Consider the following 12,225-nt stretch of genomic DNA (forward strand, 5'->3'; position numbering starts at 1 on the left):
ATTTGGATCCCACCAGGAGACAGAAATTTCTGGACTCAGTTTTCATTGTCATAACTGCAAGGATGTTACTGTATCTTGCAGGAGCTGGTGCTGTGCTCCCTGTGCCGCAGTGCACTGGATGTCCCACATAGCCAGGAATTATCCGACCAGAAATGTCAACAGAGGGACTATCAGAAAACTGAAGCAAACACTGCAGAAAGTGGGAAGCAGCCTCTCCCTATGCTGGCTGAGGGCCTGAGGGCAAGTGACTCAAAGTACGACAAAGAATATTCTCACCCTGGATTCCCAAGTTACTTTTCTCCACCTTTGGCCAGCTTAATCTCTTCCCACATTGCCCCAAGGACTGAGCAGCTTTGAATTCTCTTATCCGTTTCCTGCAGTCTAAGGGGCACCTAATCCTGAGCTGTGTGCTGTGGCAGATATGGGAGAAAGATAATTCTGGTCTTACCCTTTGGAAGAAAGCCTCTTTCTGATAGCTGTGCATTAATAGGAGTCATTCTGCTTGTCACTGACAGGCACACCCCAGTACCTCACAAGCTTGGCTGCATGAGCAAGCTGCACAATCAAAATGACCGGAAATGAGTAGATTCAGATATGAACCCCTGGAGTTGTGTCCAGCTGTCTAAGAGTTAGTGTGAATCTCTGGATTGGGATGGGGGAGGTATGGTTGTGTGTATAGATAAGTATGCATATGCACAGTTACTATTTCTACTTTTTTTGGTATCTTTATGTTTCTTTTCCTCTCTATGGATGTTTATGTCTCTCTTCATCTCTGTCTGCCTCTTGGTCTCTGTTTCTTTCTCTCTGTCTCTCCCTTTCTTCTCTTTCTCTCTCTTTCTTCTCTTCTCATGTTACCCTCTTTCTCCTTGTTACACTGTCAGGGTTTTTTTTTGTCTCTGTGTATCCGCATCATTATTTTAGACTTAATCTTCCTACTGGGCTGGGAGCATTTTTCCTGGCAACTAGAGAAGAAAGATGATTCTCTCCACTGGGAAAGACCATGCCAGGTCAGAGGACATTATTGGAGTTCACAGAGATGGGCTTCCATTATTGACTAGCTAGCCTAGCCAAAAATACATGGCTCAAGTCAAGAAGAACAGATTCACATAGGATAGAAGAGGAAAAGGATGCTAAGTAGAGCAAAACCACAGATGTCCATGAGATAAGATCAACTCAAGAGAAAGAAAAATCTTAATCGCAATGTGAAAGCAGGGTTCTGGGTTCCCCAGAACTGTGAAGCAGCACATTTACTCTGTGCTCTACTGATCAGGGAAGGCTCACAGGAAGACCTGGTTCTTGGTTCCGGCTTTGAAGATGTATAAATCTTAGGTGGAAGGGCATGAGCATACCTAGATAAGAGAATGGCTTCTTGCATGTTTCATTAGCTTACTTACCTTATTACCAGTTCCTAAGAACTAAGGACTTTTTTCCTTTGTTTAGTAGAGCATAGAGTTTGATTACCACAATCATGCTTAGTCATTATAGTTCCAGTTGTATCTGTCCTACACTACTAGTGACTGTGGAGAGAGGGCACAAGGACACCTGAGAAGCTGCTAACCCTGATAGTACCATCTTGTTCATGAAAACCAGAAGCCTGCTGAGCAAGGAGGTGTCAGTATAATTCCTCTGTCCTTGATGCTCTGTGTCTGACATCAGGCAAGTTTCACGTTGGAATTGGACATCGTCAATGGCAGACTGTTTATTAATTTATAAACACACAGGAAGCACATGGCATGTGCTACAAACATAAGTCCTATTGGCTCAAAAATAAGTAAGATAAGGTCCTATTTCCCTAACATTTATAGCTAGGTGGGAAAGGCACAGGAATATATTGGCAATTGTCCAAGGAATGTGATCAATCCGTGCAAAGCCGTGGTTTTCAAACTTGGCTACACAGCTGGGAGCTTAAAAGCTAATGATGGTGTGGTCCCATCCTCTTTGATGGTGGCTCCGTTGGTCTGTTTCATAGTTCATGATAGTAAAGAGCTATCTTGCAGGACCACTCAGGCAAGGATGTTACGAGCTGATAAAGATTTCAGTAAGAGCAGGGAAGGAAGGACTGATGCAGGACTGAGGTCAGGAGTCATGGAAGGCAGGGTGAGTTCGGTGGAGAAAAACAGGACACAGAGATGAAGATGTTAGAGCTTCTCCAGGTGGGGAAGTCAGGATATCCTTCTTCTTCTGGCCAAGATTCTGTGTGACCTTAGACAACATCAACTTCTCCATTCCTCAGGTTCTCCTTCCTCTAGATATAACTAATGACCCTGCTCTTATTGCCTTAAGGTTTTGCCATTAGGATCAAATGAGATTAAAAAAGAAGAAAAGAAAGTATACCAGTGACCATTGGGGAATATAAACCAAACCTTTTATTCAGCGTCTTTCTTAAATAACAGGTTTCACTTTTCAAGACAATCATTTTAATAAATATTATTTTATTTTCTCCAAACTATATCACTCACAAGCCCAGTTTCTTAGACAGAGCATGCTGGATAGCAGTGAACCCCTGCTTCCTTTTGCCTGTGTGTTCAGCCCCTCAGCATAGACGGCGGACTCTGAGCTATGTTAAGATGCAATCACTCCCCCAGGGCTTTTGAGAAATGTAGGGATTTGTGGTGCAAAAGATTGGATTTTCAATTCTGAGGTCTGTTTTTCATGTTTTCCAGTTCTCTTACTATTTAGGTATGAGCTGTTGATTCTCAACAATCTACTCTTTTACTCTAACTTGCTGTTGCTTAGCTAGTAAAGGCTGGAAAGCAAGAATACCAAACTGAAGATGGTGTTTAACATAGACTCTGAGCGAGAGCACACCTGAGAGAAAGGACTGCACATGTGCTCTTCCCTGCACAAGGTTTCAATGTGTGTGTGTGTGTGAGCACTTTAAGTTGACCATGAGTGTGACTCTCCTAGAAGTAGAAGACTGTGGGCTTTATATGTGGGGTTCAGAGGTCTGTGAGGTTTATTTTTAGGGATTCTTAACCTTCCTTCTTTCTCACTGTTGGCTAGAGACTCTCTCAACCCAATTACCAGGAGAAGTTTACCCTTGTCAAATTAGGTTTTGAATGTCCTTTTCAAGGAAGAAGGAAAGGAAGGCAGATAGGATAAAATCGGGAAGGCAAACAGGGAAGCAAACAGCAAGGTCAGGAGGCTGAACTCCCCAGGAGAGGGTAGGCGGAGCAAGTGGAAGAAGGAATCAGCAGGGTGAGAACGCAGACAGACAGAAGACCATGGTGGAGGGAGAAGCTCGTAGAAGGTACAGGTCGTGAGGAAGAGGCGGAAATGGACGGAGACCAGCATCACTGTGGGGTCTGTACTCATTTTTTATTCCGAGTTACTGAGTCATGGAAAGCATTCTAGGACTTACGCATTGTGGCCTCTGCAGGTGGCAGTTTCTAGGGCACTGCTGGAGCAGACAGTGGCTGTCTTCTGCTGGTCCCCCCACCGCAGACTGCCCTGTTGGAGAGGACATTGCCGAGAACAGCCCCGTGCTCCCCACATTGCTGCTTGCCGTCTTTGTCTTCACTGAGACTCTGTCTTCCTTCTTCCCCAGGTCGGTGGCTGGACTGGATAAGGAGGCGGACCTGGTACACATGGAGGTGCGCACAGCAGATGGATGTGAGTCCCGGGAGATCTTCCCACAGGTCTTCCCCCTCCCCAGATTTGCCTTTTAATGGCTTGGGAAGATGAAAAACCCGAAGCACCATTATTGCCCTATCCATCCTTATTTCCCAGAGTGGGGAAGAGACTGCTGTCCCTAGAGAGTCATTTTATTGAAATAGACCCTCAGGAATGAATTTTCTAGGAATGTGAGTTAGCGTGATGAATTAGTGTGAGGTGCCTGTAGTAATTTCCTCTGCATCCTCAATGTAATTTGAATAGGGATATCCGCTGATGTGCTATTTTACATATGCATAGTGAATTTTAGGGGACCTTGCTTTAAAATACAAACTTTTATATGGCCAGGCTTACCAGAAGAACTGGGCAGTTATTTATAAAAGTGTTTTTCCGTGAGGGCATGCTTGGGGATGGCCTGCACTCACCTGATGTCATTTGGGTCCTTAGCCGTGTAATCCTGAACTGGGTTTATGCTGTAATTGTCCTGGAAAACCAGGAGCTCTGAGGATGGGAGGGGAGTGGCTTACCTGAGGGCAGAACACCTGCTGACCAACTGCAGGGCTCTGGGTTCAGTCCAAGCACTGCAAGAAAAAGGCTATGATCCAACAATGGATTTCAAACATAGGACCCATGACCTCCTTTGCAATACCTTGTGTGGCTGTTTGGACCTCACACAAGAATTTGACTGAAAAACATCATTCTGCACCAATTTAAACATCAGCTCTTCCAGGAATCGATCACATTTGTGGGCTCTTTGCTATAAAAAGGCAACACAAATTGACATACAATTAAAAGTGTGATTAACATCTCCTAGACTAGACATAAAGCCAAATAATAGGCATAGCCTAGAAGTGGTCTCACGAGGCCCTGTGTGTGTGTGTGTGTGTGTGTGTGTGTGTGTGTGTGTGTGTGTGTATGCGTGCGCGCGCACATGTGCGCACGTGTTTGTGTGTGGCAGGGGGAGGGGTGGTCCTGAGCTCTGCCACCCTCCGTGAGACCAGGAGTGAAACTCTAATCCTTAGCTTCCTCTGTGGTTTGAAATGCTCTCCTTGTCCTGATCAACTCTCACAGCTCTGTGCTAACCTTGCAAGTGAGTGGTTACAGAAGTGACGGAGTGGATGCCTCGTATAAGGAGATTCTGCTTTGGCCTGGCCCTTGGCATTGCTGTGTGGTTCAACATACATTATGTAAAACAGCACATGCTTCTGTGGGAGAAATCTGTCTGAGGCTGACTACAAATGCCCGCCCGAAGCATGCGTGCTGAGAACTACTGTGTTCACTTTAGCTTAGTTTTAGAAGAGTTGGAAGGCAATCAGATTTATTACTCTATCCTGGAACTCTACTTGTCTTCCTTAATCCCTCACTGGCTGCCTGCCTGCCTCCTTCCTGCCTTCCTTCCTTCCTTTTCTTTCCTCTCTCACTTGTCCCTGGACTAAGTGTAATCTCTCAGGCAGGCAGGTGTGGCACACACTCCTTTCAGATTTATTTTTCAACAGAAGAGCTATTTGAGACTTAAGAGATATTGTCCTGCATCTAGAGTCACTGATCCTGCACATGGTCAATTGTGATCTAACTTTTGGCTGCTGAGGAGACTAGGAGAATGAAGGAGCTTTTAGGATTTGGAGGAGCTGAAAGGACAGTTGGACAAAAGCACAGAACTGGCCTTAGAAAGTGACTCATGGCCACCCTGCATTGGCTTCATTTTCTACATCAAAAATGTAAAGCCACATATGTGATGTGTAGTGGTCACACTAGTGCAGAGCTTAGAAACTTCACCCGATGGTCTGACATCCTGTGGAGTGCAGAGAGGCCCTCCCCAAACCTCTCAGGTGCCAGGAGGCTTAAAATACAGCCTTGCCTACTCTGGACTGACTATTTGTTTGTTTATTTGTTTGTTGTTTGTTAAAGCAATTTCTCATGTTAAATTTAAATTTATTTTCTGAAAGTTCAAGAATTCTAGTCAAAACTGGCACAAGGCCTATAATGTAGGACAGCTGTGCAATTTTATGAGATTAAGTATGCAAAACACATAACATATTCCCTGGTCTATTTTCAGAATTCAAGAATTGAAAAAAAGACCCAAGCAGAAATATAACAGCAATAAATATCATTTGCTCTATTTAGGTTAAGGGATAGTGTATATTAGTTGTATTATATTCTCTAGATTTTTAAAATCTGTTTTTCAGTATTTATTTATTTATTTATTTATTTATTTATTGTACCTGGAATCAAACTCATGATCGCACACTTTCCAGGCACATGCTGTGCTGCTGAGCTAGAATATATTCCTTTAACTTACTGAATTGGCTGCAATCCAGCTTTATTTGGAAGTGCATACAGAAAAACCGCATTATTGGAAGGGTATTGTATTTTACAAACTCCAGTCAAATGCATGAGGTCCCTTCCTTTAATATACATAGTGGGTGCTTCTCTGTACCCAGAATGCCAGACTTGTAAAGCATCTCTAACCTTTGATGTGTATAGGAAGGTATACTACATAGTATGTGTTCATTGCTTTTTTTCTTATATGATAGCTTAAATTCAAATGTACCTAAATTCACACAGCTACTTAGTGATAGGGAAAAAATAGGGCCAAAGCTCCTTAACAACCGGGAATAAAAGGGAACTTCTGATAAAGGATGTCTACAAAGATCTTTCATAAATATCACAATTCATGGTGAGGTACTGAGAATAGGCAGAGGGAGGAGGTAGACACCTTGACCACTCCTGCCCTCATCATGCTTGAAGTCCTAGACACTGCAATAAAGCAAGAAGATGAAGTAGGACTGATATTGATTGCCAAAGAAAAACAAAGTGTTTTCATCTACATGATCATCCATGGAGAAAATCTATGGAGTCTGGAGACACATACACACACACACATGCACGCATGCATGCACGCACACCCACTAAGAACTAATAAAAGAGGTGAGCACTATGGCAGCATACATAACAAAATCAATAGAGAGAGGGTATCATTTTCCACACAATTGGGGAAAAATTAACTTCAACTTATGATTCAGAGTTTATTCAAATTTAACTCAAAGTAGATCATAGATCTAAATTTGACACATAAAATGTTTAAAATGTTAGAAGAAAAAAATCTTCATAACCTTATATTTACAAAGAGATCATTATAGATACTATAAAGTAGATAAAGTAAATAACAGAGACATTGAGCTTCATCAGGAATTTTAAAATACCACTTACTTTTAACAGCCACTAAAACTTTGGAAGAAAATATTTCAAATGATATATCCATCAAAGAACTGGTAGCCAGAACATATAAAAAAAACCTCTCAAAACATAGAAAGTTTTTTGTTTTAGAAATAGGGAAAAGTTTGAGCAGATAATTTGGTGAAGAAGATAAAGATGACAGATAACACCATAAAACACTCCTCACCATCATTGGACATAAATTAAAACCATGTGATCTATCACTATGCACCAATCAGAATCACTGAAATAAACAAAACTGACAGGACCAGGAACTGACCAGGGTGTAAAGCAAATAAAACTCATGCACTGTTAATGGGAATGCAAAATGGTAAAAAATGGAAAAAGGCTCTGTAACTTCTCATAGCTTCACTCACACTGTGTCCTTTGTCAGTCCTATGCCTACATTTTTATCCTTGAGAAATGAAATTTTACTTTCCTAAGGAAAGCCTGTATGCAGTTTTCTGTAACAAATGTATTAATGATCACCAAAGCTGGAAACAGCCTAATTACTCTCTTGTGATGAATTGATTAACGAGCTATGTACATCTATAAACTACAATGCCTCTCAGTAGTATTGATATTTGCAACAAATTTCAAAGGCATTATGCTTGGTAAAATAAGCCAGTCTCAAAAGATTACATGTTGTATAATCCCATTAGTATGCCTTTATAGGAAAGACAGTCTGTAGAGAGGAAGAATGTACTAATGGTTCCCAGGATGGGGAATTACTTGATAGTAGTCTCCATAAAAATCTATATATTTGTTGAAATATGTAAAAAAAGTACAAAAATTCATTGTGTGTATATTTGGAAACATTAATTATATATTTAAAAATGTGACTGTTAAATTCTATGGTGAGAGAAAACTAGAAGGCAGAATTCCTGGTTTCTAATTCCATAGCACATTCCACACTTTTTCATCCATCCATTCATTCATTTGTTCATATATTCACTCATTGGTTTGTACACCTCGATCTTGTTTTAGCTAATCAGTATTTATTTAAAATCTGGGATGGGGGTCACTGAAGGGATGTGCAGGCCAATGCGGAGGCATCCCTGTTGTGAAAGAACATGTCATTTTTCTGGGAGGTAGACAGGTGTTCAAATGCTCTGCATGCATTTCACCAAAGGCTTCAATGAAGTTGAGCATATATTATTATACTGGATCCTAAAGAAGACTGTGACTAATAACCTGAGTGAATTGGGGGAAGCATCTCCATGAGAAGAAATGTTTGATTTGCTGGTAAAGGATTAGTAGGGATTTATCAGGGCATTCTGGATAGAGAGAAGAAACTTGCAAGTTCCTAGAATTGGAAGTGGTAGCATGTGCAAGGCTGCACACTGGGAAAGAGGGAAGAGAGACAGAGCTGGCAGAGGGCTGCAGAGGACCTGGCAGGGTCTCGTGAGTGCTCCCTGAGCTATAACCTGTGCTAAACAGTGCATCCAATTTGATCATCATGATAAAAATTTATGATTCAACTGTAATTTCCTTAGCTATACCTCAGATATGGATTCTGGAAGACAATCACTGGTCATTTTAAGATGCTTCCTATGTGCCTCTCTATTTGCCTGTGTTCTGCTTCGAATGCAGAAAATGACAAGCCAGCTCCCATGCCAGCCCGTTGAGAACCAACCTCCAGCTCTAGAGCACAGGGCAGCTTTGCTGTGTCTCCCTTGCCCTCCTCCCTGTCCTGACCAACTTCCTCATAATTCTAGATCATGTGGAGATGGGAGGGAAGCTGCTTGTCCTGTGTCCTCCTGTGAGTGTGGAAGTAGCATGGAGCAGAGAATGGCATCACGACACCATGAGGTCTGCAGCACTCTGCACCTGCTGTCTCATGGGCTGTGCCATAGCTAGATGGGCTTACCCAGAAGCCCAGCCTATGGGCAGATCTTTTCTTGAGGGCTCTGTGGTGAACTTGCTGACTCTGCCTGCATTATCTGCCAAAATCGAGAGGGAGGCTGAGTAGATTCTCCAGGCACTGTTGGGGCTCAGTCTGCCCAGGGGCCTGGGCCACACTGACCACCTTTCCTGAGGCCCCACAGCCTCAGGAGTGATGCTTTCAGTCAGTTTATTCTTTAGAGATGTGGGGAGAGGTACTCTTTCAGATATTTACAGGCAGGCAGACTGAGAGAATTAGAAACCTAAATTCTAATTTTAGTTTTTCCACTGAAATACCATACAATTCAGGGAAGCAACCAAACCTGTCCAGATTCCTTTTCAATCCTGATAAACTAAAACAGATTAATGATTCATTTGTTTGTTTATTCATGGATTAGAAACAAAAGGGCAATTGAATGTTCTATGTGGTTTCCAGAACAAGACAGGGCTCCTGGCACCCATATAAATATCAATATAAAAATATCAATATAGAATGTTCATCTGTATTTTTCATCCTCTCATATTTCATTCCACTATAGTACAGTGCTTTTCAGCTATCACAAAGAAGTGGTTCTCAGACCCAGTATTATAATCACCTGGGGAACTTGTACACACACAAACACACACACACACACACACACACACACACACACACACACACGTACCGCAAATAAATGCATAACGAAGCTATAGGGTAGGTCCTGAAAATTATCCTTTGTGAAAATCATCCTGGTGAGTGAAAAGTGCCTGTAGGGCTGAGAACCACTGCCCTGGGCCTGAGCTTCTCCAACTTGAAGATGCTCCTGCTCCATCTGAATAGCTCATGACAACATGGGACATACTGATGACCAGGACATAGTTCTATCACAGTAGTTGCTTGGTAGATGGGACAACAGATCACTGCTACAACATAATGTGCTAAGGGTCACAGAAACTTGGTCCTACATCTCAGGGACACTTTGCTGTCAGGCTGAAAGGAGAGGAAAAAGTGAAGTCTACACAGGAAAGACCATGGCTAAGTTGTTGCTGGTAGAACCATTTGGTTTCTTCCAAAGGGATAGTAGAGAGTGAGGTGGGAGAATTATGCTAGTGCCATGATGTCCAATACAGTGGCTGTGGAGTCTTTGACTCCAAACTGATATGTGCTTTATATGAAAAATATGCACAAAGTTCCACAGACTTACTATGAATAACCGGAAGAAAAGTAGCTTCTTAATAATCCTGATATGATGGCATGATGGAATGGTTATGTTGTGGCAAAAATAAGACTAAGCCAACCACAGAAAATGAATTTCACCAAAAAAATGGGGCTGGGGTATAGCTCAGCAACACAAGACCCAGCCTGGCAAGTGTGAGGTTGTGAGTTCGATCCTCAGAAAACAAAAACAAAAACAAAAACAAAAACACCTGTTCTATTTACTTTTCATATATGGCTACTGGAAAATTTAGAGGATCACCTGTGGCTCACATTATATACCTTTGGGACACTAGTACTCTATAGAAAGAATCTGCTGAGGAGCAGGATGCTTGTGTGCTGTGACATTGGCAACCATGTGTCTAGGCATAGTGCCCACAGTCTGGAGCAAACCCAGCATAAGCGGATGCCTGTCCTTGATTAGATTTTGGAATCTCTACTCTGCCCTAGTCCTGATCCTCCATTTTGGGAGCCAGACTTCCAGATAAAGCTAAAAGCACTGAATTATCTCTTTCCCTGGCAGGATTTTAGCAGGTAAAAGCCAGTCAGTATGGTTAACAATGATATAAATCTGCTTCTGCCATGAGATTTAGGATTTAAATGCTTTTTCTCCCTTTCTTTTTTGGGAAATCATTTTCCTCTGAATGTCCCCTGTGCATTATCATTTTTTTTTTTCTTTTTTTAAGCCTATTTGCTCGGGCACTGAAAAACAATAAATGCATGTGGGCACGTGTGTGTACACACACACACACACACACATCCCACATTCAAAAGGCAACTGAACATCAGTAGAAAGAGCACTAACTTGGTAATATGAATACAGGTGCAAAATTAAACTCATTTAAAATTTATTTGACCTTGGACAAATGTTTTAACCTTACTTTGGTCCATCACCTAGTGCTTTATCTCTGTCTTGGTTACTTTTCTCTCCTTGTTGAGACAAAGTACTTGACACTCAAAATGAAGGAAGGATAGGTTTATATCTTACAGTTTTTGGAGGCTTCAGTCCATATTCAGCTGGCTTCAAGGCAGGGTGGCATGCATGAGGCAGCCATTCATGGAAGCTGCAAATGGAAAGAACAAACACAACAAAAGAGAAACAAACAGGCCTCCTTCCTTCTCTTAATTGTATGATGGCTTTGTCCCTAGGCAGGTGCAGCACTCATGCTACCAATCCCAGTGCTAGACTATAAACCAGTCACAAACACTGGATTCAGCAGCCTCCATGACTGCATGAGGCTTGGGGGACCACCTAGACAAAAACTCTAATTGTCTGCTTGAAAATATTAACAAATACAAGAAGTATTTTCATAATTTTTATCAGCTTTCTAATAAAGAACTTACTACAGTATATGATTGACAGCAAGGCAGATTTCAGCTTAATAAGCAAGAGTAACGACTAAGAGTCCCCCAAGATGACATAGGCTGCCTCACAATGTGTTGAGCTCTATGTCCTTGGAAGCACAGCCAGATGAGTGTCATATTGAGGCACTGAGAAGGTAAGTTAATCTGGATGTGGACAACAAGTCTTTACAATGCCTAGACTGCTGAGAGTCCTAGCATCAAAACCCACAGCACATGTGCCAGTTCTTCATCCCTGTGCCATCACTGGCCTTAGCCAGTCACTGCACTTCCTACTAAGTCACTGTAAAGCACACTCCAAGAGGATGGAAGTAATCAAGTGGGCCAGGTGCACAAAATGAGACTATTAGCCCTGTAGACTACACTCCCAACTCTAGAAACATGTATTATTAACTCCTAAAGGACTGGGGTTGTTGATGAGGTCAGTGGTTTTTGAACTGTGTCTCTCGGAGCTCCAGCAGCTTCTAAGAGCTCAGAGGTCGAAACAAAGATTCAGTGAAGCAAACGGCATGGAACTGCAGACTGCTTGTCTACCATTCAATTAGAAGAGATGCACCAAACCCTTTGTCTTCATAAAGAGATTCCCAAGCATTTTTAAAGTTAAAGTGGATAATGTTTCTTCAAGATGAATAATTTCCCAAAGGCATCAACATCGATAACACCATGTTTGCTGTCCCATAATCAGCAGGTGACAGGGACTGAACTAGAATGTGGGTTCTGGTTTAGCTCTCATCCTGCTTTTCCTTCCATGTTTCATGTATATAATGGTTAAGATTACAGGTCCTGGTGCTAAATTACCCACAATCAAATCTCAACTCTGTCACATCCTAGAGCTATAGAATTGAAACTACTCAATGGTTTTGTGCTTTTATCTCCTCTTTATAACATGAGGATGATAGTTACAACTCCTTACAGGATTGATGCACGAATGTGATACTCAGTGCATGTCATTCCTA

At 42.0% G+C, this 12,225-nt stretch overlaps 1 protein-coding gene across 1 annotated transcript in view; it reads left to right on the forward strand.

The window, feature by feature from the left end:
• Window positions 1-12,225, forward strand: part of Sorcs3 (sortilin related VPS10 domain containing receptor 3) — a 591,788-nt gene that overhangs the window by 404,782 nt on the left and 174,781 nt on the right. Inside the window, exon 6 of the mRNA XM_063244673.1 lies at window positions 3,548-3,612. Coding sequence (XP_063100743.1) covers window positions 3,548-3,612 — 65 coding nt within the window. The remainder of the gene's footprint in view (window positions 1-3,547; window positions 3,613-12,225) is intronic.

The sequence above is a fragment of the Cavia porcellus genome, unplaced genomic scaffold, assembly GCF_034190915.1.
Source record: "Cavia porcellus strain 051 isolate PalLab524CR breed Dunkin Hartley unplaced genomic scaffold, mCavPor4.1 scaffold_2, whole genome shotgun sequence".
NCBI classification, from domain to species: domain Eukaryota; kingdom Metazoa; phylum Chordata; class Mammalia; order Rodentia; family Caviidae; genus Cavia; species Cavia porcellus.